Raw genomic sequence first — 22,753 nt, forward strand, 5'->3', positions numbered from 1 at the left:
ATTTAACATTTATATACAAGGTGTTAGTCAGCTGTGAAAATATTGCTTTGTAATGATGTTAAAAGCAAGCTAAGATCAGTGATTATTTTAAGTCAGGGGCTGCTCTTGAAAAATATAGTGAACCTCTCAGAATTGAACCCTTAGGATACCGAAATCCCCTCAAGACCAATTTTTTTAAATCTCTGAATTTTACTTTTTTATACCATCTTTTTTTTACCTAATAAACAAAAAAGAACCTCAACTTTAAATAACAAAACAAATTAGATCCCTAATTTTAATTTTATACATTTAAAAAACAATTTTAAAACCAAAATGTGGTTCGAAGTTGGTTTTATATTTTAGCTGCTAAATTTCAGACATATTTTTTAACAGCATAATTAGAATTAGGAAGTACTGTAATGGGCTGTACAGTGAGACAAAGACTCATAAAATATCTGAAGAGCATACAAGGTTGAAATAATACTTGACAAATGTTCTGACATCATACTTTCAACCTCTTGACCAGAGCATAATTTATGCATTCAGGGCTAGGTATTGGAAACATCTGCTGTGTTGTCTATAGCTAAGCCTGATTGTGTTGATGTTGTTAGTGACCTCTTTTGTATGTTATTCACTGGATTTTAAAAGCCTGGTCACAGATGACACCTGGTACAATCAAGAAATGCTTTTAAGTTGCCAGCTTCCCCATTAATGCAGACAATGATAGTGTCAATGAGGATGACTATGAGAACAATATTCCCTTGCTTCGACTGGCTCATGAATTATGACTGGACATTGACCCTGAGCACTTACATAATTTTGACAATGATGGTCCTTATTGAGGATAATTTTTGTGAAAGCAATCAGACCATTAATGAAAGTGATGTCTATGAATTAAAAATCTTCATGAATGCTAAGGATGCTCCCATAATTACATTGTTCCTCTTTCTCTCAACTCATAAGCTTTTAGAAATGGACTTCTTTCACATCAGCAAAAATGATAGTAAACCAGAAACATCTCATATCCAGAAAAGTTCATTCTGTTTTTTTTTTTTGTGTGTGTGTGTGTGTGTGTGTGTGTGTGTGTATATATGCACCACTTCTGAAAAAATAAATAGTTGTTCAAGACAGACAGTCTTTCTTGAAAGGTTGTGACACTGTTTAGCAGGAAGATTTTTCACACAGTAACATGCACACACAGTAAAGGAGAGATTTTGCCATTGTGTATTTACCTCATCAAAACATGAAGTTTCAAACTAAATTGAAGCTCTCAACTTAATCAAGCAAAAGATTGCTCATTGTCCTTTTCTGGTTTCTAGAACAGTTGCCAGTGTTTGCAATGTTATAACATTTCTATAGAAAGGTGAACAGACAAAAAGAAGGAACTCTTCTATACATGTGTTCAAAGAGATGTAACTCCAAAATTTACAAACTTCTTGAGATTATCAAAGACATTGAACTACATCATATCAGTTGCTTGAAAATATTGACTAACCCATGCAAAGACGGTGACCATGTTAGTAAAGAAACTCCCATTTGATTCGAAAGATCAACAACTTGACAGTGTTAGTCATCCCCTGGTTACAGTAAGGTTAGAAATTATAAATTGATGAATGAAATGGTTAAGTTTTGTATATTTTTTATATCCTTGATGCTTTTACTTTTGAAACTCAATAGGGTTGTACAAGCAAATGGGAGAATGTGTGAATACTATCGCAAGATACTTGACAGATATGTTCTCCAAACATTTCTTAGTTCATCTGTATTATGAAACTGAGGTTGGGTAGAAGCTTAAGGTCTTTCCAAATATATAAATACTGCACAGAATATGCAAATAAAAGACTCAGCTAGTTTTGTTCATAAAGCTTGATTCACCATTTGTTTTATTAGTAAAAGGCAAATATGTCGAATAAATACATAATCATAATGATTTTATACCATGGAAATGCACATACTGGTTGGGAGAAAATATATGTGGAGTTTGTTAGTTCATTCATTTCATTATATTGGAAACTTCCAGGTTTGAGTGAATTTGAACCATATGAAAGTTTGTAGTATCGTTGATTTTAGTATTATTGTCAAGAGTCGAATACAAAAGGTCAAAGGTCATTATTTAGCACCAAAGCATCCTAATCTTTAGCCATCTTAGTATTGTTTGCCAATGATAAACACAAGCAATATACTTTATGTATCTCGTAGATAACAAAAGTTAGTTCAGAAATAAAACTTAAATTTAAAATTATCCATGACCATGCAGTCTATTATGTGTACTTAGAGTAACATCGAAGCAGAACTGTATTTTGTCATATTGACTTTTGTTTTAGATATCTGCAAACATGGCATTTTTGGAAACAAGAATTTTTCAGCTAGGAAAGGGTCCCATTAGCAATCATTCTAGGCATGGATTTGAAACTAGAAGCATTTGATATGTTTAAAACTCTGATAGCAATCATATAAAATAGTTTTCTTTTATATTTCAGTTCAAGTCAATCATATTTCTCAAAAGAGAGTTCATACCTATCAGGAAACTTTTTCTATGTATAATTGAGATTTTAGAATAAGAGATTGAAATAATTTAGCCCAAGACAAGAATATAACATTTCTGATTTTACTCGTTTCGTTTAATGCCATCACTGCAGTAGCAAGAGGAAATTACTGCACACATGACTGGAGATGCCACATCAGATTGCTTGATCAATAGAGAATGTGCTGTAGTTCTGAGATTTACAATGCTCATGCATCTGCACTACCTCTGCAATTCTCAGTTAAAAGTCTGTAACTCCAGCTTGGATGAGATTGCACAAGATTCAGAAATCCTGTGTGAGATCTTCCCAATACTAAGGTCAGTGTTGTCATGTTTCAGGGAAGACTTGAGGAAATCTTGGAAACTTTCTTCTTACAATCCTGAGTTCACTCCTTCAGTCCACTGTAGATCTTATTTGGTAGCTGCTCCTCCAACATCCTGGTAATGTGGCTTGTACGTCTCATCTGTAACTTCATCAGTGGAATGTGGATGCTTGGAATGTTTGCCTGTGTGAGAACTTAAGTGTCTAGAGCCATGTCTTGCCATATTATCCTCATCAGTTTCTACAGGCGGCATCTGTGACGGTGGTTTGAATTTTGTAAAAATGCCAACAGAATATGATATTTGAATCATACATTATGGATTTCGTTTGCTTTATTTTAAATATTTTGAAAGAAAAAATCAACTTTCAAAGTTTTTAATGAATGTGTCATCTGGCTTATTTGTGAGTGGTCTCCCTTATACACAACTCTGGAACATATGCATTCAGGGAGTAAATATCTTTTTATTTCATAAAGGATGTACACCATGTTCATCAGCTGTTTTTAAATGAGCTAGAAGTAAAACAAAGTGATGGATTGATCATGAGCCATCATTATAAACTAGGTCATTGTTGCTTTCATGAAATATGACTTGAAGGAATATGGAATACTGGTTGGCTTTAAAAAAAGTGGCAAAACAATAACAAAATATACTGATTTCCATGTAACAGTTTCTTTCCCATGCCCGTTTATTTTTCTTTGGTGCCAGTGTTACTTATTCACCATGTCAGTTTGGATTGCAGTACTTGTAATATTTTTATGCCATATATATGTACTAAATAATTGACAAATACAGCTTGCTTTCAATTTCAAGTTCAGTTATTTTGTCTTATTCCTTTTACTTTACCTATTTTAGAGGAAGTTTAGCTTATATCATCATTCTGTGTTACTCCAGAATCAGGTTTCTGTCCTTGAAGTGTATTTTGAATTGTCCTTGAATTTTTTTCACATAAACCCTGTAAACTTGCTGGGCACTATATAGCAAGAATTGTGTTAATATGCTGTTAAATCCTAGAGTCATAAAACCTATTTTGAGCATATATTTTGGACAGCTTGTACTTGAGATAAAGAAGACATCTATTCATTTTGAGGTTAGAAGGTTAAAGGTCAAGGTTATATTTACTGGGAGAAGCAAAATGATCTCACAAAACTACTCAGGTTCAGTACCATAGTGCTTGATTAATTCTATTAGATGGCATGCATTTGAGACAAGAAAAGCACCTGTTATCTTGGGATTGAGAAATCAAGGTCAAACGTCTCCAAGACCTCTAATACAAATCATGACTAAACTTTGCCAGCATTTGTGACAAGAAAGGCACCTACTGACTTTTGGATTGAGTTGTCAAATGTCAAGGTCACTGAATGAATGAAAAATGGGATCAAAAAGGTCGAAGTCATGGTCACTGTGACTCTTAAGAAAAATGGATTTTGTTTAATAACTTTTGTTCAAGAGTAATTTTCTTTCACTTCAGGATAAGTAAGAAACATTCAAATTTGTTGGTTTGAACGTCACATGTATGCATCATGGTAAGTCTAAAACGAAATAAGATGATACCTGCCAGCCAATATCATTTTATGTAATGATTATAATTGTATAAATTGAATTATCTCTTATGCTCACCTGTGCATGGATTATCCATGTAGGTGCATTAATAGAAATAACATGAAATGGAGCAATAATAACTGTTTGTCCCTTCTAAACCCATATCCACAAACATCAACGTGTATGGGATTAGATAAATGAAATTGGCTTTTCAATCAGGCTCAGTGGAAATTTTGATAGTACATTGTTTTATATAGTTTTCATCGGTATATTCGATGTTTCAGTTTTGGTACTAATCCACTTGGATTTTCCCATTTGTGACAAGAACACAAACTAGTTGGATATGAAGGTTATTAACAAAAATAAATATAAATTTCTTCATACAATTTATTTGTGATTTAGACATACAAACTCTAGATTACTCTTCAGTTTCAGTTTTTGTAGATTTTTGTGTCGCTGAAATCAATTTTAGTGTTATTTGACATTTGGACTTGCACTCATTTCGTTGCAGCATTAGTAGCTTTAGATGTTTAACACACACCTTATTTAGGTGGAACGGAAAATATCTGAGGTTTTTTGTCGGTGGATGTTATCACGAAAGTTGAGACATACCCTTTTATAGGTATTTACTCCATATATCGCTTTTCACTTGGTCAGTATGGACCGTGGGACTATCCAATGTATGGACAATATACAGCTGCAAGTGTCTTTAGGGTCAATGCTGTTTGCTTGAAATTACATAGTATCACCTGTCTTAAAAGACCACCCCAGCTGCCGAAAATCATAGTCTCTCAAGACAGATTATAATACTGTATGATTAAAAAATATATGCATTGAGAATTATTTGGTCTCAAGACTGGTGGTATTTCAAATCGGTAGTCTCTTAAAATGGGTTTTTACTATAAAATGATCAATAATGACCCCACATTTTGAACAACAAACTGAGACTCAAAGTCCAAATCTTTGACATTCTACAATAGTGTTTTGAATAAAGTTAGGATCATATAAGATTCAGATTTTTCTTAACTATTGTTTCTGTACCAGACTGACAAATTTCAGTGCTGTATAAGCTACATGTCTTTACAATTTATAATTGATTGTTTTTAAAGAAAGGTTTTGGCTTATGTTTTGATGGATTTATGCTGACAGTGTCAGATCTTTGTTTATTTTTGCAGATGACCAGACAAGAACTCAAGATGATACCAGGAATGACATCAAGTTGTATATGCGCATAGATAAAACTGTACGTTCCACAATATATTGTAACTGACAAAATATTCATCAACGTAGTTTCCATGGATTTAGTGAGGAAACTGAATTCGGAAACTTTTTTGCACTATAGATATGGAGGAGTTTGTATTATGTATGCAAATGTTCAGATGGAATTAGACTTTAAGCTTGCAAATACTGTTAGTCTTACTTTTCATTGAAATTATCACTGGATTGATCTGGATAAAAGTGTAAAAACGACATAACCCATTTTATTTTGAAGAAAGTTATAATGGTCAGTACAAAATGACTCTCTAATATACACTGATGATTGTTTATTTGACATAATGCACAAAAGACTCTATCATCATTTTAGTGCTGTTTGTGCTGTTTTTTGTTTTTGTTGTTGCTCTTGGTACAGTTGACATTATAATGTAACTATTAGTATTGTGGTTTTTTTAAATATATATGCAATCTGTGTACTTGTCTGTTTTGATTGTCATAATTGTTTTATGTTGCATTGGTAAAATAACTCATCAAGAACTAATGTTTTTTTATGTTACCCAGACTAGTGACATTAAAAAAGGTTATTGTACATTAAGAAGACCCAGCTCAAATTTGATTTTAACCATTTTCACAAAGGTTTTTACATAGTTGTGGCCCCTGTTTGATTACAACTTTGGCTTTCTATTTAGATTTTATTCAGTAGCTTTTAAAGAACTTGGAGTGTAATCAGATTTGGTATGAGGCTTTACATTTTATCCATTTTCTGAAAAATATTCTATATGTTATTGCCCTAATTTGACTTAGAATTTTCTTTTCCTTTTCATTTTGACTAAGTAACTTTTGAGGGACTTAATGAATTGAAAACAAATTTTATTTGAGATTTACATTGAAAAGATGAAGGTCAGGTTTGATTGCTATTATCAAAATTTTATGGAATTGTGACCCATGTTTGACTTGGAACTTTACCATTCCATTTTATTTCTGCTTCGGACCAGCCTGGGTCAGCAACCATGGTGTGTCCTTGGGCAAGGCACTTTACTCCAATGCCCTGGCATTAATTGAGCTAGACTTTTGTTAATGTGCCATGAAGCACCAAACCAAAAACCAAATTAACCCAAATCATTTCTGTTTAATAACTTTTGATGGACTTAATTGTGTGTTATAAATGTTTGTCTGATGCTTTTCCTGAAGAGGACATAGGTCAACTTTTTTGGATATGTTACAGGGTTTGACCCTTGTTAAAATTTGAATTTTGTTGAATTTTGTTACTAAATTTTCACTGAAAAAGTTTGTTGGACCTGGTGTATTTGAGCCTGTTTCTCCGGATTTCTTTTATATAATCCTGACATGAAGGGCAGTGGCAGATGCTTTATCTGCTCGGAAAATGGACGCACCCGCCCATCCACGAGTCTCCTGCTACCTTGCAGGTTGGCTATGCAGGTCGGCTTTGGTTAGCCAAAGGCTAAGGGAGTAAACCCTAAAAGAAAATCCGGAGTGGAGACCCTATGGCAGCTGGACGATGTACTACATCCCCCTCTGGCATCTCCTTGGTCTGGAGAGGGATGGGCTCTGCCAGACGACTTTTGCCCAAGACACACTGATAATGCTGGACAAATCTGAGCTTACAATACCGGATCGGTCGTCGCCCGGGTCAACAAGGACCGCGCCTGCCGTTGTTCACCAGGACGGAGGTGACAAGTGTGCTACTGGTACTATGCATACAATCAGAGCGAGAGACAACATTGCCATCGCCACCTGGAACATTAGAACTCTGTCGCAAGTAGGAAGACTCCAAGAGTTGACACATGAGCTGGAACACTACACATGGCACATTCTGTGAAGTTAGATGGAAATCCCTAGGAGAACACCAAACCGAAGATGGGCACATATTATACTATAGTGGAGAGTGTGACAAGTCCATAAATGGAGTAGGCTTCCTTGTGAACAAAGCCATCAAGGGATCTATGCTGGAATGCTGCCCCATATCTAGCAGAATCATTTTCATTCGTCTGAAAGCATCTCCCTTTGATATCACAATTATCCAAGTCTACGCTCCAATACTGATCATGATGATGAAGAAATAGAGGAGTTTTACAACAAACTACAGGGTATTCTAAACATGGTCAGTAAGAAAGATATCCTCATTGTCCAAGGAGACTGGAATGCCAAAGTTGGCAAAGACGCTCTAAAAGACTGGGAGGTACATTGTGGACCTTCTTGCAATGAGCTTTCCAATGAAAAAGGGAGACGACTGCTCGAGTTCGCAAGCTACAACAACTTGGTACTAGCCAACACCCTGGGACAACATAAAGCTTCACGATGCTGGACATGACACTCACCAAATGGAACCCATCACAACCAGATCGACTACATACTGGTTCAAAACCGTTACCGATCTGGGATCAAGAGAGCAAAAACAAGGACATTCCCAACAACATTCCAGCTGAACTTATCAAGAATAGGGGAGAATCAATGAAAGAGCTACAAACAAAAATTTGTAACAAGATCTGCCAGACAGGTGAATGGCCAACACAATGGACCTAGTCACTGGTTATAACACTTCCCAAAAAAGGCAATCTCCAGCTGCGTCAAAATTACAGAACTATCAGTTTGATCAGCCATGCTAGTAAGGTAATGCTGAAGATCATCTTAAACAGACTGAATCCACAAGCAGAAGAAAAAATCGCTGAAGAACAGGCCGGATTCCGGAGTGGAAGAAGCACAACAGAACAAATATTCAATCTCAGGTTTCTGTGCGAAAAGTACTCGCAACACCAACAAGACATCTATCATGTGTTCATAGATTTCAAAAAGGCCTCTGACAGACAATGTTTGGCATGATGCATTGTGGGCCACAATGAAGAAGTATAACATGGGTCAAAAGTTAACCAATACCATCAAGCAGCTGTACGCCAAGGCTGCCAGTGCAGTAATTGCCCTAGGTGCTGTGGGGGACTGGTTCCAGACAACAGTGGGGGTGCGTCAAGGCTGTCTCCTGTCACCCACGCTTTTCAAAATCTACTTAGAGCGCATCATGAGCGAAGCCCTGGAAAACCACTGTGGGACAGTCAGCATTGGAGGGCGTAACATCACCAACCTCCGCTTTGCAGACGACATTGATGGGCTGGCAGGCAGTGAAGACGAGCTAGCCACCTTAGTGAAGAACCTGGATGAAACATCTTCCAGATTTGACATGGAGATAAGCGCTGAGAAGACAAAACTGATGACAAATAGTGGCAAACAAATCTCAGCCAATATTAAAGTCAGAGGATATGAACTGGAAACAGTGAGCCAGTTCAAATATCTTGGTTCCATAATCACTGAAGAGGGATCAAGAGCGGAAATTTTGTCCAGAGCAGCACAAACAATGGCAGCTATGTCAAAGCTAAGACCCATCTGGAGAGCAAAGTATATCAGTCTGAAAACTAAAATCAGACTATTGCGAGCTCTAGTCATCTCAGTCTTTTTGTACTCATGTGAGGCATGGACTCTGACAGCAGAATTACAACGAAGAATCCAGTCACTTGAAATGAGATGCTACAGAACCATCCTTGGCATCTCTTACCTGGACCACTTCACAAGTGAAGAAGTGCGTAACACCATCAGGCGCGAAGTAGGCCAATATGAGGACCTCATCACCACCGTCAAAAAGAGAAAGCTGAAATGGTATGGCCATGTCACTAGAGCCAACAGTCTATCCACAATAGTCCTGCAGGGCAGCGTCCTGGATGGCAGAAGGAGAGGTAGAAAGAGAAGAAAGTGAACTGACAACATCACAGAATGGACCAGGATAAGTTTTGCGGAGACACAGGCATTGACACATGATCGAGACAAGTGGAGGGAACTGGTCAGATGTTCAGCAGCACAGTGCCTCAACGACCACACTAGGTCATGAGACTGATGATGATGATGATGATGATGATGTCATGACGTGTGCCCCAAAGCCATGTGATCTGATTCCTACATAAGTGCTGCTTGAGTGCTTAGTTTCTATATTGCCTTTATCAGCTGAGGTTATTAATTCTTCTCTCTCTCTCTCTCTTTCTGGGATGTTCCATCATTTTTCAAAACTCCATTTGAAAGCCTAAACCAAAAACAAACCCCAAAGATCGAACTTTAACAATAAAAAAAATGATGCCCTGTTTAAAACCTCTCATGTCTGTCACTAATTGTAGAAAAACATTTTTCTGTCCCAACTTGTAATCTCATTTGAATTTAAATGGTCCTGTCAGTCATTTTTAGTCACATATTGACCTTGTCCGAGTACTGAAACTGACCGTTTGAAAGTAGTTAATGATCGTCTCTTTGCTTTGGATTGTGGAACGATTCCAGCTCTCATCCTACTCAACTTATCTGCAGCAGCATTTGACAGAAAAGATCAAGATATATTACCTCACTGTCTCCATCGTGCATTTGGTATTTGTGATACAGCCCTACTAATGCTAAAGTCATACTTATTCAAATGGACCCTGTGTCTGTAAATGGAAAGCATTTCATTCCGTCTCATCTTTGTTGTTTCTTTTCATTTTTACACTCAGCCTGTTTCATGTGTCATGCTGCAGCATCTGACGTGTCACCAGGTGGATGCTGATGAAATCAAAATGTATTAATTTAGTCACCCAACTGCAGTTGATACTACTATCAATGATGTAGAGAAGTTCACTTCTGATGTGAATTGTGGATGATGTATAACAAGCTGCAGATGAATGATGATAAAACTGATGCCATTTACGAAGACTTTTTCATTCTTCTCCTTTACCTCAAACAATAACTGTCTGCAACACCAACATTCAATTCAAGCAATCATTCTTAAACCTAAGTGTCACTCACAACAGTTATTTCTCATTGCACCAACATGACATGAACATGTAAGGCTGCATATCTTGAGCAGAGATGCATCAGCTCCAGTCACCATTTTCTTTCTGTTGATGACACACTTGTGTATTCCGTAGTACTTTCTAGACTTGACCATTTAATTCTCTTCTGGATGTTTTGTCTTGATGACTGCTGCAGAAATATCAAAAAGTTCTAAACACTGCTGCACAGAAAATCCTTGGAGAACCAAGACTCAAGCACCCATCGACTCCAGAATCAGACACGAAATTTCTTATTTCTTCTACATTTTGTTGATTGACAATAGTCCAAATTATCAATCTGACAACAAGAATGTGTACATAACATACAAAACCTTAACACTGTTCTTCTGGTACACATATTTACATTATTCTCACTGTTGAAACCAGGTCTTTGCATGTTAGGGCCCAGTTACTTGGAACCAATCGCTGCTTGCACTTAGACACAATGACATTCAAGTGCGCATTAAAAAATCAACCCTTTCAGTTGCAAGAACAAATAAAATATTTGTCTGCCCTTAATTAATTTCACCATGGTTTGTAATTCCATGATGTTGTGTTTTTCTTTTTTTTTTTTGTAGTCTTGTTTATGTATGTTGGTGTGTGTTAGCTATTGTTGTGAAGTGCTAAGAACTGTTAAAGATGAAGTGTGGCACTAAAGCAGCTCTTTTATCATTATTATTATTATTATTATTATTGAAACCAAATTTGGCACAAGGCCTTATATTACGAAAACCTAAAACAGGTTGGATATTTACTAGTGTCTTTGAGAAACATGTATGGAGTTGTGGCCCCTGTTTCACTTAGAATTTTACCCATTAATTGTATTATATTGGCATGAGTATCTTGTTTTAGGTAGGCACATGTTACATTTATTTTATTCCATATGTCATTCTGAGGCCCCTTCTCAACCATGTTAAAATCTGAAGTACAATGGGATCCGATTTGCCAAAAAACACATGGCTCAGACATCCTGTATCACTCAGACTGGTGTGCAGGACCCAGAAGAATGTATATAATAATATTGATCCACATAAAGTTGAACTAATGATCTCATGACCTGATTTATTACTTCCTTACGTGTTAAGATTTAGTAATACATTCTACTATAGATGTCATGGCATTTTTCACAGCAAAAACACGTGGTTCTGTGAAAGCATAATTTCCTGATTTCATTTACTGTAAAATCATGTACATTTTCACTTGATGATAATCCTGTGTTTTGCAGCATTTGGAGTCTCTGCATCTGCCTTTTTTCTGATCCTGATATATTTCCCAAACAAGCCTCCCTTGCCACCCAGTATGTCTGCATCAGTAGAGAGATTGGACTTCTTTTCCGGTTTTAAATGTCTTTTCAGGTAAAACAAGTGTTGTAGAGTGCTCTGTATCTTGTAAACAATGAAAGGATAATTATGTTATTAATGTAGCAAAATTAGAAAAGCCATATGGGTATAATAATAATAATAGTAATAATAATAATAATAATAATAAAGACTTTATTTAGAAAAGGTAACTCGGTCAGTTACAGAACTAAACTTCCATGAGGCCTTCTACAATATGTACAGTATATACAACTTGATGTGAAGAGTCTGGCTTGACACTAAAAAATTTGGTAATTTTAAAATTCAAAGTATCAAGCCTGGAACACATGCACAGGCATCGGTGAAAACATAAACATATATAAAACATAAAATATAATCCTGCATTGAAAAATTCAGCTATGAAAATGATGTAAAATTACAGAAAAGCAGGCAGTATTTTTTGTACTAGAACTGTTCAATTTTCTAAAGATTTCATCCATTTAAGATATTGATTATATAAAGATGAAATGCTAGGAGCCTGCCTTATGTCACTGGGAATGTTGTTCCATACCAGTGGGCCAGTACATTGAAAACGTTTTTAAACAATTCCTTCTTTGGCCTTGGTATAATGTATTTTTTTCTTCTTATGACCTTAAATTTGGAGTGCCATCAGCATCTCTTTGGTGAAAGATATAGCTTATATAGACAGGAATGTCTTTTCTGGATACTTTATACGTCAGTTTGTCTTTTCCAAGAAATATTCTTTCATGTATTGTTAAAACCTTTATAGTATTCATTGCATCCTGAAAATTTTCTATACTTTGATCTAGAATTAAATGGCAAGCCCTCTTTTGGAGTCTTAAAAGTGTTGTTATGTTTGAATTAGAGATATTACCCCAAATTACTTTACAGTCGTCCAGATATGTCTGAATATGACTTTTATAAAAAATGACCCTATGCTGAAGAAAAATCTATGTTTTGATTTTCCTCAGAACCCAAAGATAAGAATTAACCTTTTTTGAAATATGTTTAATGTGAATAGACCAAGTAAGATTGTTATCCACGAATACACCAAGAATTCTATCTTGAGAGGTCATATTGAGGCTCACATTGTCAAAAAGAAACTGGACTTTGTCGCTATCTAGCCTTGTTCGTTTTTCTTGTGTTGTAACTAATAGGGCTTTTGTTTTTTTGTATTTATGATCATACAGTTTTCTTTCCAGCATACTTGAAGTCTGTTGAGAGCATCTTGTAAGTTATTTTCAAGTATAGTTTTGGTTTTACCAATCTCAGTCAGTGTAGTATCATCTGTATAAAGATCAGTGGAAGAAATTGAAGTTCCAATCGTAAATCGTTGATAAATAGTATGAATAAAAGAGGTCCAAGGATAGAGCCTTGTGGTACTCCACAATTACTACTATGACTTTCAGTTGACCATGTAAAGATACCTTTTGCACTCTACTGGTCCAGCATGGATGAGACTGCACAAGGTTCAGCAATTCTGTGTAAGATCTTCCCAATACTCAAGGTCAATGTTGACATGTTTCAGGGAAGACTTGAGGAAATCTTGGAAACATTTCTTCTTACAATCCTGAGTTCACTCCCTCAGTCCACTGTAGATCTTATTTGGTAGTTGCTCCTCTAACATCCTGGTAATGTGGCTTGTGTGTCTCATCTGGAACTTCATCAGTGGAATGTGGCTGCTTGGAATGTCTGCCTGTGTGAGAACCTAAGTGTCTAGAGCCATGTCTTGCCATATTATCCTCATCAGTTTTACAGGCGGCCTCTGTGACGGTGTTTTAGCTTCTTGGCAGATGTGGAGTAAAATAAATGTGGACATATCATGTTATGATGTCATTCTCTGTCTATTCAATGTTTTGTTTCTGGACAATAACTTGAGTATTCCGCCATCTACCGTTACCTAACATATACTTGAATTTTGTGAAAATGTCAACAGAATAAGATATTTGAATCATACGTTATGCATTTCGTTTGCTTTATTTTAAATATTTTGAAGGAAAATTCAACTTTCAAAGTTTTTAGTGAATGTGATATCTGGCTTATTTGTGAGTGTTCTCCCTTATACAAAATTCTGTAACATATGCATTCTGGGAGTAAATATTTTTTTATTTCATAAAGGGTGTACACCATGTTCATCAGATGTTTTTAAATGAGCTAGGAAGTAAAACAAAGTGATGGATTGATGATGAGCCATCATTATAAACTAGGTCATTGTTGTTTTCATGAAATGGGACTTGAAGGAATATGGAGTAGATCTTGGCTTTAAAACAAAAGTGGCAAAATAATAACAAAACATACTGATTTCCATGTAAGAAGTTTCTTTCCCACGCAAACTTGTACTTCTTTTAAACTCTCAGGACGTGAGTGGGTTTTTTGTTTGTTTGTTTTTCTTTGGTGCCAGTGTTACTTATTCATCATGTCAGTTTGGATTGCAGTACTTGTAATATTTTTATGACATATATATGTACTAAATAATTGACAATTACAGCTTGCTTTCAATTTCAAGTTGAGTTATTTTGTCTTATTCTTTTTACTTTACCTATTTTAGAGGAATATTAGCTTCTATCATGAATCTGTGTTACTCCAGAATCAGGGTTCTGTCCTTGAAATGTATTTTGAATTGTCCTTGAAGTGTATTTTAAATTGTCCTTGAATTTTTTTCACATAAACCTGTATGAACCCTGTAAAAGTTTATGGGCGCTATATAGCAAGACTTGAGTTAATATTCTGTTAAATCCTAGATTCATAACACCTATTTTAATCATATATTTTGGACAGCTTGCACTTGAGATAAAGAAGACATCTATTCATTTTGGGTTAGAAGGTTAAAGGTCAAAGTTACATTTACTGACAGAAGCGAAATGATCTCACAAAACTACTTAGGTTCAGTTCCACAATGCTTGATTAAACTTAGTAGATGGCATGCATATGAAACAAGAAAAACACCTGTTTTCTTGGGATTGAGAAATCAAGGTCAAAAGTGTTCAAGACCTCTAATACAAATCATGATCAAACTTCGCCAGCAGTTGTGACAACAAAGGCACCTATTGATTTTTGGATTGAATTGTCAAATGTCAAGGTCACTGAATGAATGAAAAATGGGATCAAAAAGGTCAAAGTCATGGTCAGCCGTGTCTCTTAAGAAAAATGGATTTTGTACAGTAACTTTTGTTCAAGAGTAATTTTCTTTAACTTCAGGATAAGTAAAAAACATTCAGATTTGTTGGTTTGAAGGTCACATGTATACATCGTGGCAAGATTAAAAATAAAAAGATCATACCTGCCAGCGAATATCATTTTGATGTAACCGTTATAATTGTATACATTGAATTATCTATTATGCTCACCTGTGTATGGATTATCCATGTAGGTGCATTAATAAAAATAACACGAAATGGAGCAATAATAACTGTTTGTCCCTTCTAAACCCATATCCACAAACATCAACGTGTATGGGATTAGATGTTTGAAGCTGACTTTTCAATCAGGTTCAGTGGAAATTTTGATAGTACATTGTTTTATATAGTTTTCATCGGTATATTCGATGTTTCAGTTCTAGTACTAATCCACTTTGGATTTTCCCATTTGTGACAAGAACACAAACTAGTTGGATATGAAGGTTATTAACAAAAATAAATCTAAATTTTTTCATACAATTTATTGGTGATTTAGACATACAATATGTAGGTTACACTTCAGTTTCAGTTTTTATAGATTCTTGTGTCACTGAAATCAATTTTAGTGTTATTTGACATTTTGGATTTGCACTCATTTCTTTGCAGCATTAGTGGCTTTAGATGTTTAACACACGCCTTATTTAGGTGGAACGGAAAATATGTGAGTTTTTTGTCGGTTAGATGTTACCAGGAAAGTTGAGACATATCCTTTTATAGGTATCTACTCTATAATCCTTTTATAGGTATCTACTCCATATATCACTTTTCACTTGGTCAGTATGGATCGTGGGACTATCCAATGTATGGACAATATACAGCTGCAAGTGTCTTTAGGGTCAATGCTGTTTCCTTGAAATTACATAGTATCACCTGTCTTAAAAGACCACCCCAGCTGCCAAAAATCATAGTCTCTCAAGACAGATAATAATACTGTATGATTAAAAAATATATGCATTGAGAAATTTTTGGTCTCAACACTGCTGGTATTTCAAAGCAGTAGTCTCTCAAAATGGGTTTTTATTATAAAATGATCAATAATGATCCTGACCCCACATTTTGAACAGCAAACTGAGACTCAAAGTCCAAATCTTTGATATTCTATGACAGTGTTTTGAATAAAGTTCGGATTATGTAAAATTCAGATTTTTCTTAACTATTGTTTCTATAACAGACTGACAAATTTCAGTGCTGTATAAGCTACATGTCTTTACAATTTATAATTGATTGTTCTTAAAGAAAGGTTTGGGCTTAAGTTTTGATGGATTTATGCTGACAGTTCAGATCTTTCTTTATTTTTGCAGATGACCAGACAGGAACTCAAGATGATACCAGGAATGACATCATGTTGTATATGCGCATAGGTAAAACTGCACTTGCCACAATATATTGTAACTCAAAAAGTGTTCATCAACGTAATTTCCATGGATCTAGTGAGGAAACTGAATTCGGGAACTTTTTTACACTATAAATATGGAGGAGTTTGTATTATGTATGCAAATGTTCAGATGGAGTTAGACTATAAGCTTGCAAATACTTTTCATTGAAAGTATTACTGGATTGATCTGGACAAAAGTGTAAAAACGACATAACCCATCTCATCTTGAAGAAAGTTATAAAGGTCTGTACAAAATGACTCTCTAATGTAAACTGGTGATTGTTTATTTGACATAAAGCACAAAAGACTCTATCATCATTTTAGTGCTGTTTGTGCTGTTTTTTTTCTTGTTGTTGTTGCTGTTGGTACTGTTGACACTATAATGTAGCTATTAGTATTGTTTTTTTAATATATGCAATATGTGTACTTGTCTGTTTTCATTGTCATAATTGTTTTATGTTGCATTGGTAAAAAGCTCATCTAGAACTGATGTTTATTATGTTACCCAGACTAGTGGTATTAACAAAGTATGTTCTACATTAAGAAGACCCAGCTCAAATTTGATTTTCACAAAGGTTTTTACATAGTTGTGGCCCCTGTTTGATTACAACTTTGGCTTTCTATTTAGATTTTATTCTTTAGCTTTTAAAGGACTTGGATTGAAATCAGATTTGGTATGAGGCTTTACATTTTAGTCATTTTCTGGAAAATATTCCATGTGTTATTGCCCTAATTTGACTTAGAACTTTGTTTTCCAATTCATTTTGGCTAAATAACTTTTGAAGGACTAAATGAATTGAAAACAAATTTTATTTGAGATATACATTGAAAAGATGAAGGTCAGGTTTGATTTCTTTTATCAAAAATTTATGGAGTTGTGACCCATATTTGACTTCTAACTTTGCCATTTCATTTTATTTCTCCTTCGGACCAGACTTGGTGAGCTACCATGGTGTGTCCTTGGGCAAGGCACTTTACTCCAATTGCCCTGGTACTAACTGACCTACATTATTGTTAATGTAAAATGAAGTACAAAACCAAACTAAACCAAATTATTTTTGTTTAATAAATTTTGACGGATTTAATTGAGTGTTATAAATGTTTGTATGAGACTTGCTCTGAAAAGGACATAGGTCAACTTTTTCTGGACATTTTACAGGGCTTTGACACTTGTTAAATTTTGAATTTTGTTACTAAATTTTCACCAAACATTTTTGTTGGACCTTGTGTATTTGAGCCTGTTTCTACGGATTTCTTATATATAATCCTGTCATGAAGTGTGCCCCAAAGCCATGTGATCTGATTCCTACATAAGTGCTGTTTGAGTGCTTAGATTCTATATTGCCTTCATCAGCTGAGGTTATTAATTCTTCAATCTCTTTCCCTCTCTCTGGGATGTTCCATTATTTTGAAAACCTAAACCAAAACCAAACCCCAAACCTCCAACTTTGACAATAATAAAAAAAAATGCTGGCCTGTTTAAAACCTCTCATTTCTGTCACTAATCGTAGAAAAACATTGTTCTGTCCCAACTTGTAATCTCATTTGAATTTAAATGGTCCTGTCAGTCATTTTTAGTCACATATTGACCTTGTCGGAGTACTGAAACTGACCGTTTGAAAGTAGTTAATGATCGTCTCTTTGCTTTGGATTGTGGAACGATTCCAGCTCTCATCCTACTCAACTTATCTGCAGCAGCATTTGACAGAAAAGATCAAGATATATTACCTCACTGTCTCCAGCGTGCATTTGGTATTTGTGATACAGCCCTACTAATGCTAAAGTCATACATATTCAAATGGACACTGTGTCTGTAAATGGAAAGCATTTCATTCCGTCTCATCTTTGTTGTTTCTTTTCATTTTTACACTCAGCCTGTTTCATGTGTCATGCTGCAGCATCTGACGTGTCACCAGGTGGATGCTGATGAAATCAAAATGTATTAATTTAGTCACCCAACTGCAGTTGATACTACTATCAATGATGTAGAGAAGTTCACTTCTGATGTGAATTGTGGATGATGTATAACAAGCTGCAGATGAATGATGATAAAACTGATGCCATTTACGAAGACTTTTTCATTCTTCTCCTTTACCTCAAACAATAACTGTCTGCAACACCAACATTCAATTCAAGCAATCATTCTTAAACCTAAGTGTCACTCACAACAGTTATTTCTCATTGCACCAACATGACATGAACATGTAAGGCTGCATATCTTGAGCAGAGATGCATCAGCTCCAGTCACCATTTTCTTTCTGTTGATGACACACTTGTGTATTCCGTAGTACTTTCTATACTTGACTTTTTAATTCTCTTCTGGCTGGTTTGTCTTGATGCCCGCTGCAGAAATTTCAAAAGGTTCAAAACACTGCTGCACAAATAATCCTTGGAGAACCAAGACTCAAGCACCCATTGACTCCAGAATCAGCTACAAAAGTTCTTTTCTCTTCTACATTTTGATTGGCAACAGTCCAAATTACCAACCTGACATCAAGAATGTGTACATAACATAAACAAACTTAACACTGTTCTTCTGGTACACATATTCACATTATTCCCACTGAAACCAAGTCTTTGCATGTTTGGGCCCAGCTACATGGAACCAATTGCTGCTTGCACTTAGACACAATGACAGCATTCTCTCATTCAAGAGCACATTAAAAACTCAACCCTTTTAGTTGCGAGAACAGATATAATATTTCTCTGCCCTTAATTAATTTCACCATGGCTTGTAATTCCATGATGTTGTGGTTTTTGTTGTTATAGTCTTGTTTATGTATGTTGGTGTGTGTTAGCTAGCATTATGAAGTGCCAAGAACTGTTAAAGATGAAGTGTGGCACTAAATCATCACTTTTATTTTTATTATTATTATTATTATTATTATTATTATTGAAACCAAATTTGGAACAAGGCCTTATATTACGAAAACCTAAGACAGGTTGGATATTTACTAGTGTCTTTGAGAAAAGTGTGTGGAGTTGTGGCCCCTGTTTCACTTAGAACTTTGCCCATTAATTGTATTTTATTGGCATGAGTATCTTGTTTTAGGTAGACACATGTTACATTTATTTTATTATATTTGTCATTATGTGGCCTCTTCTCAACCATGTTAAAATTTGAAGTACAATCGGATCCCATTTGCTAAAAAACACATGGCTCAGACATCCTGTAGCACACCGACTGGTGTGCAAGATGCAGAAGAATGTATATAATAATATTGATTCACATAAAATTGAACTAATGATCTCATGACCTGATTTATTACTTCCTTTGGAGGTTTAACCTGTTAAGATTCAGTAATACATTTTTATTATAGATGTCATGGCTTAATTCAAAGCAGAAACATGTGGTTCTGTGGAAACATAATTTCCTGATTTTATTTACTGTAAAATCATGTACATTTTTACTTGATGATAATCCTATGTTTTGCAGCATTTGGAGTCTCTGTATTTGCCTTCGTTCTGATCCTGATATATTTCCCAAACAAGCCTCCCTTGCCACCCAGTATGCATCAGTAGAGAGATTGGACTTCTTTTCCGGTTTTAAATGTCTTTTCAGGTAAAACAAGTGTTGTAGAGTGCTCTGTATCTTGCATACAATGAAGGAATAATTATGTTATTAATATAGCAAAATTAGAAAAGTAAATATGGGTATAGAAGGATTAGTTATTTTTATGATACTTATCGACAATACATGTGTCAACATTGTGAGCCCCATAAGTGGGGTTCTCATGAGCTGCCTCAGTAAAGCCATTTCTAGGCACTGGCATACCTGATCAATATATACTAGGAAGCATTCACTCAGTTTTCACTGCCTGTAAAGCAGCTACTTGTTTAGGGTGGCTGTCACTCTGGTTCTCTTACTGTGCTCAGCACTGTCAGTGGTTTTCGGTTCCATAAGCATCATTTGAACTCAGCCATGCTAATGATTTCATTATCCTCAATAGGCATTTAATACTATTTGGTTATTGTATAGAGACTGTTTTGTGTCACATGAGAAATTCCAAATTTGGATTTGCAAATGCAGCTGTAACAAAATTATTTTACCAACACCACCCATGACACTGTTTGCGATTGATACATCTCGAATAATAAATTTGATGTTTGTACCTATGATAGTTGCTTTGATTAGGATTCCAGCAACACTTAGTCCAACATTGGTCATGGCATTGCTTCCATAAATAGCATCTACAACCACCTACATGTGTTTGCATTTTGCAAGCAAAATTGTCCTGCTTTGCTTATTTTTTCGTGCTCTGTTGGGTTGTCTCATGGTAACTTTGCTTGGCAGAAACTCATACACGCTTGCATGTGACGTGGGGCAAAGTCATGAGGGTTGTTGAAGGCTTGTGACCTAGATCATTTACTACAATCTCAAACTGCTGTATTATATTGCTGATGATGTAGATGCTTTGCTTATCCTCCAGTGTCTTCCACTTCAAAGATTATGCAAATGGAAGCTTTGCCGTATCCTGTGGGCCATTGAAGAACAACCAGATTAATCTGGCAGTTGAAATTCCAAGGAATGTATTGTCTTTTCGTCATCAGACAGCCTCAGTGGCAGGAGTTTCATTTGAGCCTGCATGTCTAGATTTAATAAACAAGTCCACAGAAACAAACAGTTCATGCAAGAAATGGTGAAGAAAATTGATTTGATGAGAAGACCCACTGCTCTAAAAAGTCAGGAAGAGAATTAGAGAATTTTCTCACAGCAGTACAAGCATGGTTTAATTCTATGACAAGAGATGTAACCCAATCTCACCTATTCTTCTAAAGCATTTAAAATACGTAATATAATTGAAGAAAAAACCAATGTTTCTTTGTTAATCTTTACCTGATCATAACATGGATAGACCCCTCCTACTCCCCCCGTTACATCCTACTAGGAGAGCATACATCCTGTTCCATTTTAACATCCCTGAACCAAGGGGAGATCACTTTGGGTGTTGCAGGATTTAATTTGCAAGGTAGTGGTTGTACTCATAAAGTGTTATGTTTAGGCAAGTATTAGTGGTGAAACATATTTTAGTCGAAATCTTTTTTCCAACAACAGCAAAAAAATTCAGAAATGGAGTTGACTTGTAAGCCAAATATATTCTAACTCTTTGTAGCGAAACAAAAGATCTGCTACTCTAAACATGGTGAATGAAGATTGTGACTGTTGATAAGAGTGTGTTTCAAAGCTAATATAATGAAAACAACTTGTATGAGTTAATGAGTCATTGTATACACTAATTTAAATACATCTGAAGCATTTTTATAATTGATACTAATAGAGTTACCTTTTTGTGTTGGTAGATTTCATAGTAAAATTCACCCAGACTTTAACATATTAAAATCTCATCATTGAAGCATATGTAATCAAGGGGTTTAATTTGATGTTGTTGTTGTTGTTGTTGTAGGGTTTAACGCCATTTTTCAGCACACGATAGGCTATACATGGCGGCCAGTATTAATGGTGGAGGAAGAACCCGGGAGAACCCCGGAGAGAACCACCGACCCACGAGAAGCATGTTTAATCAAGGGGTTTAATTTGAAGGGGTTTGATTGATACTAAGGACAAGTATATATAGTGTATATAACAGAAAACTTTGTCTTAATTTTCAGACACAAGATAAACGTTTTTTAACTACGGTTTATTATCTTATGAACTTACAACGGTGACTGTGATATAAAAATAAAGGCATTAGACTCTGATCCATCATTCATTTATGTTAATAGGATGGGATGCAAATTACAAATGTCTGCATTGGGAATCAAACATGTTTTGTCTGTCTTGCATTCTGGCATACATACCACTAGACTAGAAGGTGCAGGACAGCTAGGCTGGTTAGTAAGTGGTCTCGTATACCTAGACCATTACATACAGTTGAAAACAGTTTTTATCTATACTGGAAAAGTTGAATATCATAATATGCATTCATGGTTTTTGATTTACAGAAATGTGACATTCTGGCAGATATCAGTGGTGTATGGAGTGTCTGTTGGTGTCTACAACTGCTGGGCAGGAGTGCTGGACGTCACTCTTAAAAGCCATAATATCTCAGAGGTTTTTATGACACAAGACCCCATATTCACAAAAACTTCTCATCCTGATGCACAAATTAAAAGGGCCTTTGTATATATTACCCCATGCATTGATAGAGGCTTGAGTGCATAGTAATTGTGTCTGATTATTCATCGATCTTTCTATCCATTTCTACTTCACAATCTCATAAATCAACTTGTCCCTCAGTATTTGATGGATTGCCATGTCAATTAGTAAATATTATGATAATAACTTAAAGTTGCACGTAGAGATAAATCCCATTACTCTAGTTGTTTTTTTTTGTAGAGTTATTGCCCTTCTGTCTTCTAAAATGATGCAACCCCATTAGTCAGCAATTTTTAGTGGATTTCCACAAAAGTGGTGAATATTATTTTCATCACCTGAACATATGCAT

At 35.4% G+C, this 22,753-nt stretch overlaps 1 protein-coding gene across 1 annotated transcript in view; it reads left to right on the forward strand.

Annotated features, from left to right (window-relative positions):
* The window catches only part of LOC149780975 (solute carrier family 49 member 4-like), a 56,242-nt gene extending 33,772 nt beyond the window's left edge, over positions 1 to 22,470 (forward strand). Inside the window, exons 6-7 of the mRNA XM_089936255.1 lie at positions 11,663 to 11,792; positions 22,251 to 22,470. Of these exons, the coding sequence (XP_089792381.1) occupies positions 11,663 to 11,792; positions 22,251 to 22,470 (350 nt within the window). The remainder of the gene's footprint in view (positions 1 to 11,662; positions 11,793 to 22,250) is intronic.
* Positions 22,471 to 22,753: the final 283 nt, after the last annotated feature.

Source organism: Sinohyriopsis cumingii, chromosome 16, assembly GCF_028554795.1.
Source record: "Sinohyriopsis cumingii isolate HCF-2022 chromosome 16, ASM2855479v2, whole genome shotgun sequence".
NCBI classification, from domain to species: domain Eukaryota; kingdom Metazoa; phylum Mollusca; class Bivalvia; order Unionida; family Unionidae; genus Sinohyriopsis; species Sinohyriopsis cumingii.